The sequence below is a fragment of the Pantherophis guttatus genome, chromosome 3 (assembly GCF_059756535.1).
Source record: "Pantherophis guttatus breed Tessera chromosome 3, ASM5975653v1, whole genome shotgun sequence".
Classification (NCBI taxonomy): Eukaryota; Metazoa; Chordata; class Lepidosauria; order Squamata; family Colubridae; genus Pantherophis; species Pantherophis guttatus.
Genome location: NC_142065.1, coordinates 178683275 through 178698143, shown reverse-complemented (window position 1 = coordinate 178698143; position 14869 = coordinate 178683275). Strand labels below are relative to the sequence as shown.

The following is a 14869-nucleotide window of genomic DNA, read 5'->3' as shown; positions in this document are numbered from 1 at the left end:
TCCGGAGACTCAGGGCGGCTTACAATGCCTTAAGCAATAGCCTTCATCCTTTTGTATATTTATACAAAGTCAGCTTATTGCCCCCACAAACTGGATCCTCATTTAACCTACCTTAGAAAGGATGGAAGGCTGAGTCAACCTTGAGCCTGGCGAGATTCGAACCTACAGTAATTGCAGGCAGCTGGTCTTAATAACGGTGCTTTAGACCACTGTACTACCAAGGCTCTTTAATTAATACTGAAATGTGTAGATTAGCAACCTCTTTCTTTAAATCAAATTAGTCTCAAACCTGATTTATCTTTTATTTGATTCTGATTAGCATTCATAAATTCTAATTTAATAAAACTTTTTCTTTTACACATAATACTGGAATGTTATTACTAACTTTTAGGTAAAGAATAAAATGACCAAAGAACAATACATTAAGATGAACAGAGGTATCAATGATAGTAAGGATCTCCCTGAAGAATATCTGTCAGCTATTTATAATGAAATAGCAGGAAAGAAGATCTCAATGAAGGAAACAAAAGAACTAACAATACCCACAAAAACAAGTAAACAAAGTAAGTATCTAGAGAAGCCTATTATTTTATTTATTTATTTGTTTGTTTGTTTCAATTTGTATACCGCCCTTCTCCAATAGGACTCAGGGCGGTGAACAGCCAGAATAAAAACAAAACATACAAAATTTAAAAACAGTTTAAAATAATTAAATATATTTGGCCGCAATTTAAAACAAACCCAATTTAAAATCAGTTAAAATTTAACCCAACACTGTGGGATCAAGCCAGCCCGGCTAGTTGAAATAAATAAGTTTTCAGGGCCTGACGAAAAATCCGGAGGTCTGATATTATACGTATCTCTGGGGGGAGGTTGTTCCAGAGGGCAGGCGCCGCCACAGAGAAGGCTCTCCCCCTGGGGGTCGCCAGCCGACATTGTCTGGCGGACGGCACCCTGAGGAGGCCCACTCTGTGCGAGCGTACTGGCCGGTGGGAGGCTATTGGTGGCAGAAGGTGGTCTCGTAGATACCCCGGCCCTAAGCCATGGAGCGCTTTAAAGGTGGTCACCAACACCTTGAAGCGCACCCGGAAGACCACCGGGAGCCAGTGCAGCTCACGCAGGAGAGGTGTCACATGGGAGTGCCCCGTCGCTCCCATAATCCCCCGCGCGGCCGCATTCTGGACCAGCTGGAGCCTCCGGGTGCACCCCAGGGGGAGCCCCATGTAGAGAGCGTTGCAGTAGTCCAGGCGGGAAGTGACGAGTGCCTGAGTGATCGTGCATAGGGAGTCCCGATCTAGAAAGGGGCGCAACTGGCGTATCAGGCAAACCTGATAAAAAGCCCTCCTCGCCACGGCCGTCAAATGGTCTTCTAAAGACAGCCATGCATCCAGGAGGACGCCCAAGTTGCGAGCCCTTTCCGTGGGGGCGAGGAATTCGTCCCCAATAGCCAGCGATGGCACCAGCTGGCTATATCGGGACGCCGGAAGCCACAGCCACTCGGTCTTGGAAGGGTTGAGTCGGAGCCTGTTTCTCACCATCCAGGCCCACACGGCCTCCAGACACTGGGACATCACTTCAAGGGCATCGTTGGAGTGGCCTGGGGTGGAGATGTACAGCTGGGTGTCGTCAGCGTACTGATGGAACTCCACCCCGAAGCCACGGATGATCTCACCCAGCAGCTTTACATAAATGTTGAACAGAAGGGGCGAGAGGATCGATCCTTGTGGCACCCCACAAGCAAGGTGCCTCGGGGTCGACCGCTGCCCCCCTGTCAACACAGATTGCGACCGGTCAGAGAGGTAGGCGGAGAACCACCGCAGAACGGTGCCCCCCACCCCCAACCCCTCCAACCGGTGCAACATGATACCATGGTCGATGGTATCAAAAGCCGCTGAGAGATCTAAAAGGACCAGGATAGAGGAGCAACCCCTATCCCGAGCCCTCCAGAGATCATCCACCAACGCGACCAATGCCGTTTCCGTGCTGTGCCCAGGCCGGAAGCCGGACTGGAGTGGGTCTAGATAGACAGCTTCATCCAGGTACCGGGGAAGCTGCTGTGCCACCACACTCTCAACAACCTTCGCAACGAAGTGAAGGTTGGAGACTGGACGATAGTTAGCCAAAACAGCCAGATCCAGAGAGGGCTTCTTGAGGAGGGGCCTCACCACCGCTTCTTTCAAAGCGGCCGGCAGGACCCCCTCACTCAGAGAAGCGTTAACAATCCTCTGGAGCCAGCCTCGTGTAACCTCCCGGGAAGCCAGTACCAACCAGGAGGGACATGGGTCCAATAAACATGTGGTCACGTTCAGCCGTTCCAGGATCCTGTCCATGTCCTCAGGAGCCACAGGATCAAACTCCTCCCAGATAACGCTCTCAAGACCTGCCTCAGTCATCCCGTCCGGACATACCCAGTCAGAGGCCAGCCCTTCCCGAATCTGAGCGATTTTGTCATACAGATACTGCACAAAATCCTCAGCTCGACCCTGCAAGGGGTCATCCCGCGCTTCCAGATGGAGGAGGGAGCGGGTCACCCTAAACAGGGTGGCTGGGCGATTATCTGATGACGCGATAAGAGCGGCAAAATAGCTAGATTTCGCTGCTTTTATCTCCACTAGGTAGGTCTTAATATGAGACCTCACCCGTGTTCAATCGGATTCGGAGCGGCTGGTCCTCCAACTACTCTCCAGGCGTCTTTTCCGGCGCTTCATCTCCCTCAGCTCCTCAGAGAACCAAGGAGCTAGGTGAGTTCGGTGCCAGGTCAGAGGCCGCAAAGGCACGACACGGTCCAAGGCCTTGGCGGCCACACTATCCCAGGCAGCCACCAGGTCTTTAGCCGAGTCATGAGCCAGAGTCTCAGGGAATGGCCCAAGCTCCATCTGGAACCTATCAGGATCCATCAGGCGCCTGGGGCGGAACCACCTGGTCGGTCCCGCCTCCCTGCGGTGGGGTGCAGCAGTTAGAAAGTCCAGTCGAAGGATTATTCACAGGATAATTGCTAGTTCTTTCCGGATGGAACTCTGATGACCTTAATTGCATCCAGAAACTAACTGGCAGCCAGTCCAGTAGTAGTAGTCTTACATGGGCAAACCTTGATATACTGATAACTATCTAGGCCACTGCATGTTGTATCAGCTCTAGCCTCTACATATTCAAGAACAGCTTCTTTGATTATTGATAACAAAAATAGCTACCAAAAGAATGTTAAATAAAAAATCAAATAGCAAAATATTTAATGTAGTTTACGACAAAATATTATCTTTCTTTAAAGTATTCGGATGTGAATATAGTTAAATGACTTCAATATTCTTTGTGATGTAGATGGTGAATAATTTCATTAGAATAATTCGCTTGCAGGTGTAGCTAGTGAAAAGCAGAGAAGACTACTTTATAATTTAGAAATGGAGCAAATGGCTAAAACAGCTAAAGCTTTGATGGAAGCAGTAAGCCATGTTCAAGCTCCTTTTACAAGCGCAACACACTTGGAACATGTAAGACCCATGTTCAAGGTAAATCTTTTCAAGTTTCTCATTGTTGCATATTTCATATGGGGAAGTTAACATTTTTTAGTTTCAAATCATCTGAAGAATAGATCTTTTTGGTTCTTAATCATTTTTCTAATGTTAGCATTACAATTTTAGGCAAATCAAAATGTGTTAATAATACAGTATTATACATTTGATAATGTAAGTTAGATTGTATTTTTAATAATATGAGTTAGAGAAGCTTACATTTTTATCAACCTTGTCATTCATACAAACACACAGACACATACATACTCACATGCACAGATATATGAATCTCTAAACATGTGCGTTGGGTGAGACCTTCCCATCATGGCCTGGCTAGAGGCTCATAACTTCTCTAAATCTTTTACATATTACTAAATTGGTTTTGATTATGAAATAGTGAGTTCAGGAGCAAAATTCCATCTGTTAAGATAATCCATTACTTAGTGATATCCTCTAACTATTGAAATAATCACTTCCAACTTCCAATTCACTGTGAAAGCTCACCAGGAAAACAAGTGTCAGTCATTCTAGTAGTAGTGAAAGAGATAACTTATGCCCGCAAAGGAGTGGCAACTTGTGTAATAAGATATAATAAACCCAGTGGTGAAATGTAAAATTTGTTATTGCCGGTTCTGTGGGCGTGGCTTGGTGGGGGGTGGTAATGTGACTGGGTGGACGTGGCCAACTTTTTTTTTTTTACTTTTAAAAACATTTTTTTTTACAACCTTAAGAGGTTGCAGAAAAAAATGCTTTTAAAAGCCTCTGACGATCAGGCAACTCAGCTGGGATCGTCAGAGGCTTTTAAAGGCATTTTTTTTCCTACCACCTCTTCGGCTTCTTTTTTTTTTTTTAACCTTTAAAGGCATTTTTTCAGCCAAAGAGGTTGTAGAAAAAATACTTTTAAAAGTTAAAAAAAAAGCCTCTGATGATCGCGCGTGGGGGGAGGCAGGGATTTTTGCTACCGGTTCTCCGAACCACCCGCCGTCATTGCTACCGGATCGGGTGATCCGGTCCAAACCAGGAGCATTTCACCCCTGAATAAACCCCCTAACACTCTACCTTTTTTATTTGAGTCAGCAAACATGTTTCTTTTTCTTCTTATATAGAAGAAAATAGCAATTTAAGATATGAGTTGTACAATGAATAGGATATTGAATTAGGACTGGGCATATCCAGTTGCAAATATTCCCTTGCTATGAAGGTCAGTAGCAGCCAGTTTATCTCCAGAATCCTTTAGGAATTCAATGAATGAGAGACCTCACATTATCACCATTGACAGCCATCTCACTGTTCTCTTTTGCGGTAAATAGCATAATGCTTAGCCCAGAAAAAGAATAAGAAATAGTAAGTCAAATAAATAAATGTCATGAGATAAAAAAACAGAAAATACAGCTGAATAGAATATATATTAAAAGTGAAAGAAAATTTAAATTATGTCATTTCCATACTTAGCTTTATATATTTTGTTGACTATTAAAATGTGACATACCATTTTTTAAAATTCTGTGTTTTAGTTAGCCTGGACACCATTCTTAGCTGCATTCAGTGTGGGTTTGCAAGATTGTGATGACACAGAAGTTGCCTCTCTTTGCCTGGAAGGAATTCGATGTGCAATCAGGATAGCATGCATTTTCAGTATCCAGGTAAATACTAAATTCTAAAATTTCATAGAACAAGTATTGGTTCTAAGAATAGTAAGCAGTATTAAAAGTAATTTTGCAAATTGAAAGCAATCTTTAATTTGTAACCAGATAAATTATGTGTACCAATTTCAAAGTAATAACAAGGTTAAATTTAGGCAACAGCATAATTTTGTATTGCTTGTGCTATATTATTAGTATATTCCTCATAATTAGATCAAATGGAAAGTGGTATTTGAAACTTTTAAAATTAATTGAACCTTTCTTACATTTTACAGGAAAAAATGTCCTGTTAAATATATTAGTATTTATTTTATTAGCTGTAAAAAATTTAAAACTTATTTTAATAAGTACAGAATAAATGTGCATTGTATTTTTTAAGAAGTGCCACATGCAGCTTCTGAAGAAGCTTATTTTCCTTATAATCTGATGTAAGTGAAATCATATGGGGGCATGGTGGCTCAGTGGTTAAAGACACTGAGCTTGTTAGCTGGAAAGCTGACAGCCTGTGTTCAAGACTTGAATGCCATGAGGCAGGGTGAGCTCCCATTATTTGCCCCGGCCCCTGCAGTGAGCGAGTAGTGAATGAAAATGTGAGTAGATAAATAAGTACCACTTTCATGGGAAGGGAACAGTGTTCTCTGTATCTCAGCATATAATCATGCCAGCCACATGACCATGAAAATGTCTTTGGACAATGCTGGCTCCTTCAACTAAGAAACGGAAATGAGCACGGCCCCGTAAAGTTAGACACAACTGGATAGGGGAAACCTTTACTTTCTAAGTGAAATCATACTAGCATTATATGGATGCACATATGTCCAAAAATATTTTCAATTAATTAGAGAAAAACCATACTTTTGATTACCTTTCCAGGTTTTGTACTTGTTCATTAGGGAAAGAGACTCAGTAGACAATAACTGATGAAAGTAAGTTTTTTGAGAAAAACCCAAATATTGCATACAGTATTTGCTCCATATTGAAATGTTGATATTTGTACTTACATCTCAAGATCATTTATTAAACGTATGGAACTTGAAAGAAGTAACAAAATTAGAGTAAGAGAACATATCCAGCTGCATTTCTTCTATGAATTATCTTTTTTTTATTTAGTTTATAAGTTCCTTGAGGATTATATTACCTTTGCCAAAGTATTGTGCTCATCCCTCAAATTCTCTGCAACAGTCACTACAGATCCTGTACATGTGGAATAACCTAAACATAATCAAAATATCAAGAGTATTCTGTGCGGCCATATGATCTGCTATACAGGTAGTCCTTAACTTACAACAGTTCATTTAGTGACTGTTCAAAGTTACAACGACACTGAAAAAAGTTACTTATGACCATTTTTCACACTTATGATCGTTACAGCATCCCCATGGTCATATCATTTATATTTGGATGCTTGACAACCGACTCACATTTATGATGGGTGCAGTGTCCCAGAGTCATATAATCTCCTTTTGCGACCTTTTGACAAAGTCAATGGGGAAACCAGATTCACTTAACAACCGTGTTATTAATTTAAGAACAGCAGTGATTTACTTAATAAATGAGGTAAGAAAAGTCATAAAATGGAGCAGAATTCACATAACAAATTTTTCACTTACCAACATAAATTTTGGGCTCAGTTGTTATCATAAGTTGAGGACTACCTGTATTAACTATTCTTACAGGATTTTTTGTCTTTTCTCAATCCGCATTTAATCATACTAAGCAAGGTTCTCATTGTTACTAGAGTTTATATCAATCAGAATTGATATAATCAATTAAGTATACTAGAAGAAACATTTGAGCCAGGGATGGGTTCAACTTACTTTTACTACCGGTTCGCAACGGGACTGCACGCGTGTGCTTGCTTCGCTCACGCGTGCGCTTCTGCGCATGCACAGAAGCTTTCTGATGATGTCAGGGTCAGTGGGCGAAGCCTCCCACCGGTTTTACTACCAGTTCTATAGAACTGGGAAATTTTGTGAATTCCAACAACTGCTCTGACCTTTTAATCATATACTCTAATCCAGAAAAGAAGACAAGCTTTTATCTTTCAAAATATTAAGTAACTTGTTACCTGGGGATAAAGAAAATTGTGAATAAAAATAGGGGGCTGCAGATGATAAAAAAAATATTTCAAATATTTAATTTGAATTAAAAGTTGAGATGTCATGTTAAATGCTATAGAAAACATGTAATTTTGGCAGTGAGGTGACTTGTGAATTAAATGAGATTAATTCAGTGAATTGCAGAGAATAACAAAGAGATTGGGAGAGAACTGAAAGAGAAAGAACTGAAATAAAGAGATAAGATATAAAATTTGAGAAGATGTTTTAAATAAATAGATAAAATATACACACGTAGTCCTTGACTTACAACTATTTGTTTCGTGAGTGTTTGAAGATACAGTAGGATCTTGAAAAAAGTGACTTATGGCCATTTTTGAAACTGTTGCAGCATTCACATGGTTATGTGTTCAAAATTTGGATGCTTGGCAGCTGGCATGTATTTATACTACATACTACACTTGATTTATGATAGTTACAGTGTCCCGGGGTTATATGATCACCTTTTGTGAGCAAAGCAAAGTCAATGGGGAATCAGATTCACTTAACAACCATCGTTCTAATTTAGCAACTTCAGTGATTCACTTAACAGCTGGGACAAGAAAGGAGATAAAATAGAGCAAAATTCACTTAACAACAGAAATTTGGGGTTCAGTTGTGGTTGTGACACAAGTACTATTTATAATGCATTTTAGTATAAAAAGTGAGCCGCCGGTTTTAGTTCATCCACTTTTCTTAATTTGATTGCTTTAGTTTTCACTTTGATTTCTGTGTATGCAGAACTATTATATTTAAAAATTATAACATGGAATAAATATTAACGAACTGAAACAGATTATTTCTTTCTTCCTATAGCTTGAGAGGGATGCTTATGTCCAAGCACTAGCAAGATTTACTTTACTTACTGTGAGTTCTGGTATTACTGAAATGAAGCAGAAGAATATTGACACAATAAAAACACTAATTACTGTGGCTCACACTGATGGAAATTATCTGGGAAATTCTTGGCATGAGGTAGATTATCTTTTCAAATATATATAATAATAATTGAAATTATGTAATATTAAATGCAACATTATTATAAAATTAAATTACATAAAATTAATTAAATTACATAAGTTTACACTACTGTCATATGTTTGCTTAATATTGCATATTGGAGAGCAAACTCCAAAAGGAAACTGGACGGTTAACTACTTGCTTATCGACTATTTGTTTAGAAATTGTTCAAAGTTATGACAATGCTGAAAAAAGAGACCTTGGAATTCCAGGCAAAACAGCACCCCCTCAGTCACATCATTGCAATCTGGACACTTGGCAACTGGCTCACACTTACGATATTTCCAGCTTCCCCCAATCACATAATTGCCATTTGCAACCTTCCCTGCTACCTTCTTACAAGCAAAGTCAATGGGGAAGCGGGCTGGGAAGGTCGCAGGTGGCTCCAGTAAGTTCTTCACACCCTCTTTTGCCTGGCAACAGCTACCTCGACCCTGCTGCTCTTACATTGCAGCTCACAGGCCACTCACCCACTCCTTTGCCCCCCCCGCCGAGCAACCCCCCCACACTCGTGGGCTACTCTCATATGCCCGCCTGACAATAGCCACCCCAGGTCCCAACATGTTCATATCGAGCCTTGCAAGCCATTCACATAGCTTCCCCTACCCAGCAACAGCTAATCTTGGCCCTGCCATTCTTGCACCATGCTTTATCTGCCTGCCAGCCTGCTTGAAAGCCACCTGGGACTCAGTTAATGACTCAATCCTCTTTTAATGATGGCAGTAGGGTTGCCAGGATTGCTATCGCTAAGCAATAAGGTCATGTGACATCATACTTCATGACCAATAGCTCAGCAACAGAAATTTTGGTACCAATTACCGATGTTAACTGAGGACTACCTGTAGTGCTTTTAGGCTGTAGTAAAATTATTTCTAAAACATGAGCCTTCATGGATTGTTTAGTTAATTTGTAGCATTCTTTTCTTAATTCAAGATTTTGAAATGCATCAGTCAGCTTGAATTAGCACAATTAATAGGTACTGGAGTAAAACCACGTTACATATCTGGGACTGTGAGAGGCCGAGAAGGTTCATTTACAGGAACAAAGGATCAGACTTCTGATGAATTTGCAAGCCTAGGACTTGGTACGTATTGTAACTACTAATTGAGTGGAACAATTCCTTTAACAACATAATACCTATTTATGACATAAATATGTCAGTGTATTTTCTTTGAAAGAAGTGGAAGCATTATGATACTTAAAAATGCATCCTTTTAGTCTCTAAATAGCTTTATTATTGGCAACTCATTTTGGTTCTATAACTAGAGGGAAATATTGCTAGAATCTCCATGTCTTGGTCTTATTTAGAAAAGGGTGAATAGGAGCCAGTTCACTTTTACTGCTTCAAAAATAGAATAGAATAGAATAGAATTCTTTATTGGCCAAGTGTGATTGAACACACAACGAATTTGTCTTTGGTGCATATGCTCTCAGTGTACATAAAGAAAACTAAAATACATTAATCAAAAATCATAAGATACAACACTTGGTGATACTCATAGGTTACTAATAAGCAATCAAATCATACTAGAAAACTAAATAAAACAATATAAATCATAAAGATACAAGCAACAAGGTTATTGTTATAAGTGGGAAGAGACAGGTAATGGGAAGGATGAGAAGAAGAATAGTAATACAATCTTAGTAAATAATTTGACAGTATTGTGGAAATTAGTTGTTTAGCAGAGTGATGGCATTCGGGAAAAAGCTGTTTTGTGTCTAGTTGTTCTGGTGTGCAGTGCCCTATAGCGTCATTTTGAGGGTAGAAGTTGAAACAATTTATGTCCAGATGTGAGGGGTCTGTAGATATGTCATGACATGTCCTTTGCTTGTACAGTTTAGCTTTAATCCACTAAGATAATTCAACAGTTGAGACTATTAGGAAATACTGAGGAATGATTGTACAAACAAAATGTTCAAGGAAAAATGATTTGAGATCATGTAGGAACATCTCTATAATATAAAAAGTATTTGGTAAAAAGTAATGTAAATATTTCATAAAGAAATCATTTTTAGATATAGATGGAATAACTACATATTTTTATTCTCCTCTGCTGTTAAATTACATTATGTAGTCCCAAGCACCAAGCACATTACCAGCTAACAAACTGTCCTAAGGGTCGTGGTTTAGATTCTTATGCATCAACCTTGGATGAAGTGGTCAGTCACCCCTCCCTGTTTGCAAGCTGAAAATTTCCTCAACCCCAAGCACTGCATTTCACAGAAAACTTTAATATATTGCTGGGAGTTTTGGTGCTGATCAGAATTGTGTATCCTGTAAACCTTCATAGCATAACAGGTCCCTGTATCACTGCAAGGGACAGAAGATATTTAATTAGTGTGAATGGTGGCTGGCATAATTTCCCTTGCTTATGACAGCTAGCTGCATTGGTGTTCTAATATAGTTCTGTTATTCCGATTCTGTTATTGCTTGCTCTTGTGACTAAGGGTATTCTTCACTTAGACCAGCAATAGAAATAGCCTTTATTTGTTAGAGTTCAAAATGCTGTATCATTGATCAGTCTACTTATTTCCATCAGTGACTCATTTCTTCTGCTCTGCTACTGTTTAATTTTTAAATAATGATAAATTAGATGGAAATAAGTTCAATATATCCTTTTAGTCTTTATTCATAGTATAGCTGCATCTAGCAATAAATGGACAATATGGGATTAACATGCATGTTCAAATATATCCTCTCTTTTGTAAACAATTTTTGGGTAGCAGTCATTTTGTTAATGCTATTTTAGTAATGTAGTAAACATACCTTTAATTATTTACAGAGTAATTTTTCTCTCTTACAACCCATATCCTTTTTTTAATTATATGTTTTATAGTTGGAGGAAATATGGACTGGAAGCAGATTGCAAGTATTCAAGAATCTATTGGAGAAACTAGTTCACAAAGTGTTGTTGTTGCTGTAGACAGGTAATTTATGTAGCATCAGAACTTGCTATCTAGAAAATAGTATTCTTTGTTCATTAGTACAAGTGGTATCATAGTCATTTTTTATAAAGCATTGTAAAAGAATTAAAAGGAAAGGAAAACTAAATCATTTGGGTGGTTTACCTGTATGTTTGCATGCTTATGAGAGTGGTGTAGTGAAAATATCCTTATCTCTTCATGTTTCTTTGAACACCATACCTATTTTCAGAGGTAGAAATAATAATAATAATAATAATTTTATTTCTATACCGCCCTTCTCCCGAAGGACTCAGGGGGTGTACAGCCTATTTAAAAACAGAATAAACATCAATTTAAAATAATTTAAAAGTATTAAATAAATTTGGCTTAATTTAAAACCCCAAAAATTTAAAACATCCAATTTAAAATTATGTTGCTAACCCAGCCTGGCGGAACAATAGGGTCTTGAGTGCGCAGCGAAATACCCGGAGGTCAGAAATCTTACGAATTTCGGGGGCAGTTCATTCCACAGGGCTGGGGCTCCCACAGAGAAGGCCCTCCCCCTGGGTGTTGCCAGCTGACATGACTTGGCCGATGGCACCCTGAGGAGACCCTCTCTGTGGGAGCGGACTGGCCTGTGGGAGGCTATTGGTGGCAGAAGACGGTCTCGAAGGTACCCGGGTCCTATGCCATGGAGCGCTTTAAAGGTGGTAACCAACACCTTGAATCGCACCCGGAAGACCACTGGGAGCCAGTGCAGCTCGCGCAGGAGGGGTGTCATGTGGGCGCAACGGGTTGCACCCATAACCACCCGCGCGGCCGCATTCTGGACCAGTTGGAGCCTCCGAGTGCTCTTCAAGGGGAGCCCCATGTAGAGACCATTGCAGTAGTCCAACCGGGAGGTAACAAGGGCGTGAGTGACTGTGCGCAGGGCGTCCCGATCCAGAAAGGGCTGCAACTGGCGAATCAGGCGGACCTGATAAAAGGCCCCCCTGGCCACGGCCGTCATATGTTCTTCTAAAGACAGCCGTGCGTCCAGGAGGACACCCAGATTGCGAGCCCTCTCTGTGGGGGGCAAAGATTCACCCCCAATAGTCAGCGATGGCACCTGTTGACTATATCGGGACGCCGGAAGCCACAACCACTCGGTCTTGGAAGGGTTGAGTCTGAGCCTGTTCCTCCCCATCCAGACCCGCACGGCCTCCAGGCAGCGAGACATCACATCAAGGGCATCGTTGGGGTGGTCTGGGGTGGAGATGTACAGCTGAGTGTCGTCAGCGTACAGGTGACACTTCACCCCAAAACCACGGATGATCTCACCCAGCGGCTTCACATAAATGTTGAACAGAAGGGGCGAGAGGACCGACCCTTGCGGCACTCCCCATGAGAGATGTTGTAATATTCCATTCATATTTACTGGTAGAATTCTTTTATAACCTAATTTGTACTAAAGAAAACATGTCACAAAAATTATTGCACAATTTTCTTTTATTTGCAGAATATTTACAGGATCTACCAGACTAGATGGAAATGCTATTGGTAAGCATTAGTTTAGATATGGTGGAACATAAATTCTGTAATAAAGAATGAATTAATTGACATTTTGGAAATAATAATAAGTAGATTGTGTTTGGATTTAACAGTGGATTTTGTCAGATGGCTATGTGCTGTTTCTATGGATGAATTATTATCTGCAACTCATCCCCGGATGTTCAGCCTACAAAAAATAGTAGAGATTTCTTACTATAACATGGGACGAATAAGGCTACAGTGGTCTAGAATATGGGAAGTTATTGGAGATCATTTCAATAAGGTATGTCAGAGTATATTATTTATTATTTTTGTTACCTGTTTATTAACCCTCACATCCAACAAATATAACCAAAAATGAAGATAATCAGGAAATATAAATAATCAAAACATGCTACCTTCATAGTCCATCCATACTAGTAGTCCACAGAGCCGACTGGAACAGAAAGATGTTTAGTATGATGTTTAGATGAGCCGCGGTGTTGCAGTGTTTAGAGTGCAGTACTGCAGGCTACTTTTTTTTTTAAATTTGATTTATATGCCGCCCTTCTCCGGAGACTCAGGGTGGTTTACAGTGCGTTAAGCAATAGCCTTCATACTTTTGTATATTTATACAAAGTCAGCTTATTGCCCCCACAAACTGGGTCCTCATTTAACCTACCTTAGAAAGGATGGAAGGCTGAGTCAACATTGAGCCTGATGAGATTCGAACTTACAGTAATTGCAGACAGCTGGTGTTAATCACAATGCTTTTAGTCTGCTGAACTACCAGGCCCCTGCCGATCACCGGCTGTCAGCAGTTCTCATCAGGCTTCCGAGGTCGGTAAAATGAGGACCCAGATTGTTGGGGCAGTATGCTGACTCAATATGCTTAGAGACGGCTGTAAAGCACTATGAAGCGGTATATAAGTCTAAGTGCTATTACTATTGCTAGTATCCCACAAGAGCTAAGCAGAGTTGAAGGCTCCGCACCTCAGGAAAATTGTTCTATGACATGAGCTTGCCATCAAAAAAGAGCACCCACCCTCCCCAGTTCATATAGGGTAAGAGACCTTCAGTATTAGGCGATACCTGTACCTCTCAAATTGGAAGAGACAATTTTATATATAGGAAAACAAACACTTTCAGTTGGTCTTAGAATCGTATTAGCAATCAGTCTGCCAAGTGCATCCATATTATGCTAACCCTTCCTGTCCCTTTTAGGATGTGGGTTGCTGCATTGTGAACTACAATTACATACTGAAGTTTTAGACAGCAATAAAATTACTCTATTAAACATTGTTGCTGGAAAGAAATACTACGCATTGTGATATTTTAAATAATTTTGTAGTGTTTTTGTCAAATGTAGATTTAACTTGTAGGTTGTTTTTGTTATAGTAGGCTGTTTTTATTTTTTTTATAGATAACGTTGTATTTCATTGTGTTAATTTGGCTTTGCTAGGTTGGCTGTAATCCCAATGAAGATGTAGCTATTTTTGCTGTAGATTCCTTAAGGCAATTATCAATGAAGTTCTTAGAAAAAGGGGAACTTGCTAATTTCCGATTCCAAAAGGATTTCTTAAGACCATTTGAACACATCATGAAGAGAAATAGGTATTTAAAATCATTCTGGAATTTAAACACAAGGAATGAATCAATTTCTTCTTTTTCTTCCTTTTTTGTTATATTGTTATAATTTTTGATATATTTGATTCAATATATTGTACAGTATTAATTAAAATGATTTATTGTTTAGATAACTTGGAATACTGAAAATAAAAGGAAGAAATAGTATATCAATACTAATTAAATTTAAGATATTTATATTAGAGATATATTTGACTTTTTTCATACAAAAGTAGAAAAGAATTCCTGCAGATTACATCGAAGTATTAGAATTAAGTCATTTTTAACCAGTAAATGTATTTATTTGTGAAATTCATTTTAGATCACCAACTATTCGTGACATGGTTGTCCGTTGCATAGCCCAGATGGTAAATTCCCAAGCAGCAAATATACGATCAGGCTGGAAGAACATTTTCTCAGTTTTTCATTTGGCTGCATCTGATCAGGACGAAAGTATAGTGGAACTGGCATTTCAGACTACCGGCCACATTGTCAGTGAGTACTAATTATATTTATAGAATAGTCCCAAGAGGTATAACATTTTGTCCCTAGAAACTGGGAC

General features: G+C 39.7%; 1 protein-coding gene across 2 annotated transcripts in view; it reads left to right on the top strand.

Annotated features, from left to right (window-relative positions):
* The window catches only part of ARFGEF1 (ARF guanine nucleotide exchange factor 1), a 68962-nt gene that overhangs the window by 40733 nt on the left and 13360 nt on the right, over nucleotides 1–14869 (top strand). For both annotated transcript variants that reach the window (XM_034429918.3, XM_087890650.1), the window contains exons 18-27: nucleotides 392–563; nucleotides 3355–3506; nucleotides 5024–5152; nucleotides 8065–8223; nucleotides 9202–9352; nucleotides 11106–11196; nucleotides 12671–12711; nucleotides 12816–12985; nucleotides 14144–14295; nucleotides 14630–14802. In XM_034429918.3, the coding sequence (XP_034285809.1) occupies nucleotides 392–563; nucleotides 3355–3506; nucleotides 5024–5152; nucleotides 8065–8223; nucleotides 9202–9352; nucleotides 11106–11196; nucleotides 12671–12711; nucleotides 12816–12985; nucleotides 14144–14295; nucleotides 14630–14802 (1390 nt within the window). The remainder of the gene's footprint in view (nucleotides 1–391; nucleotides 564–3354; nucleotides 3507–5023; nucleotides 5153–8064; nucleotides 8224–9201; nucleotides 9353–11105; nucleotides 11197–12670; nucleotides 12712–12815; nucleotides 12986–14143; nucleotides 14296–14629; nucleotides 14803–14869) is intronic.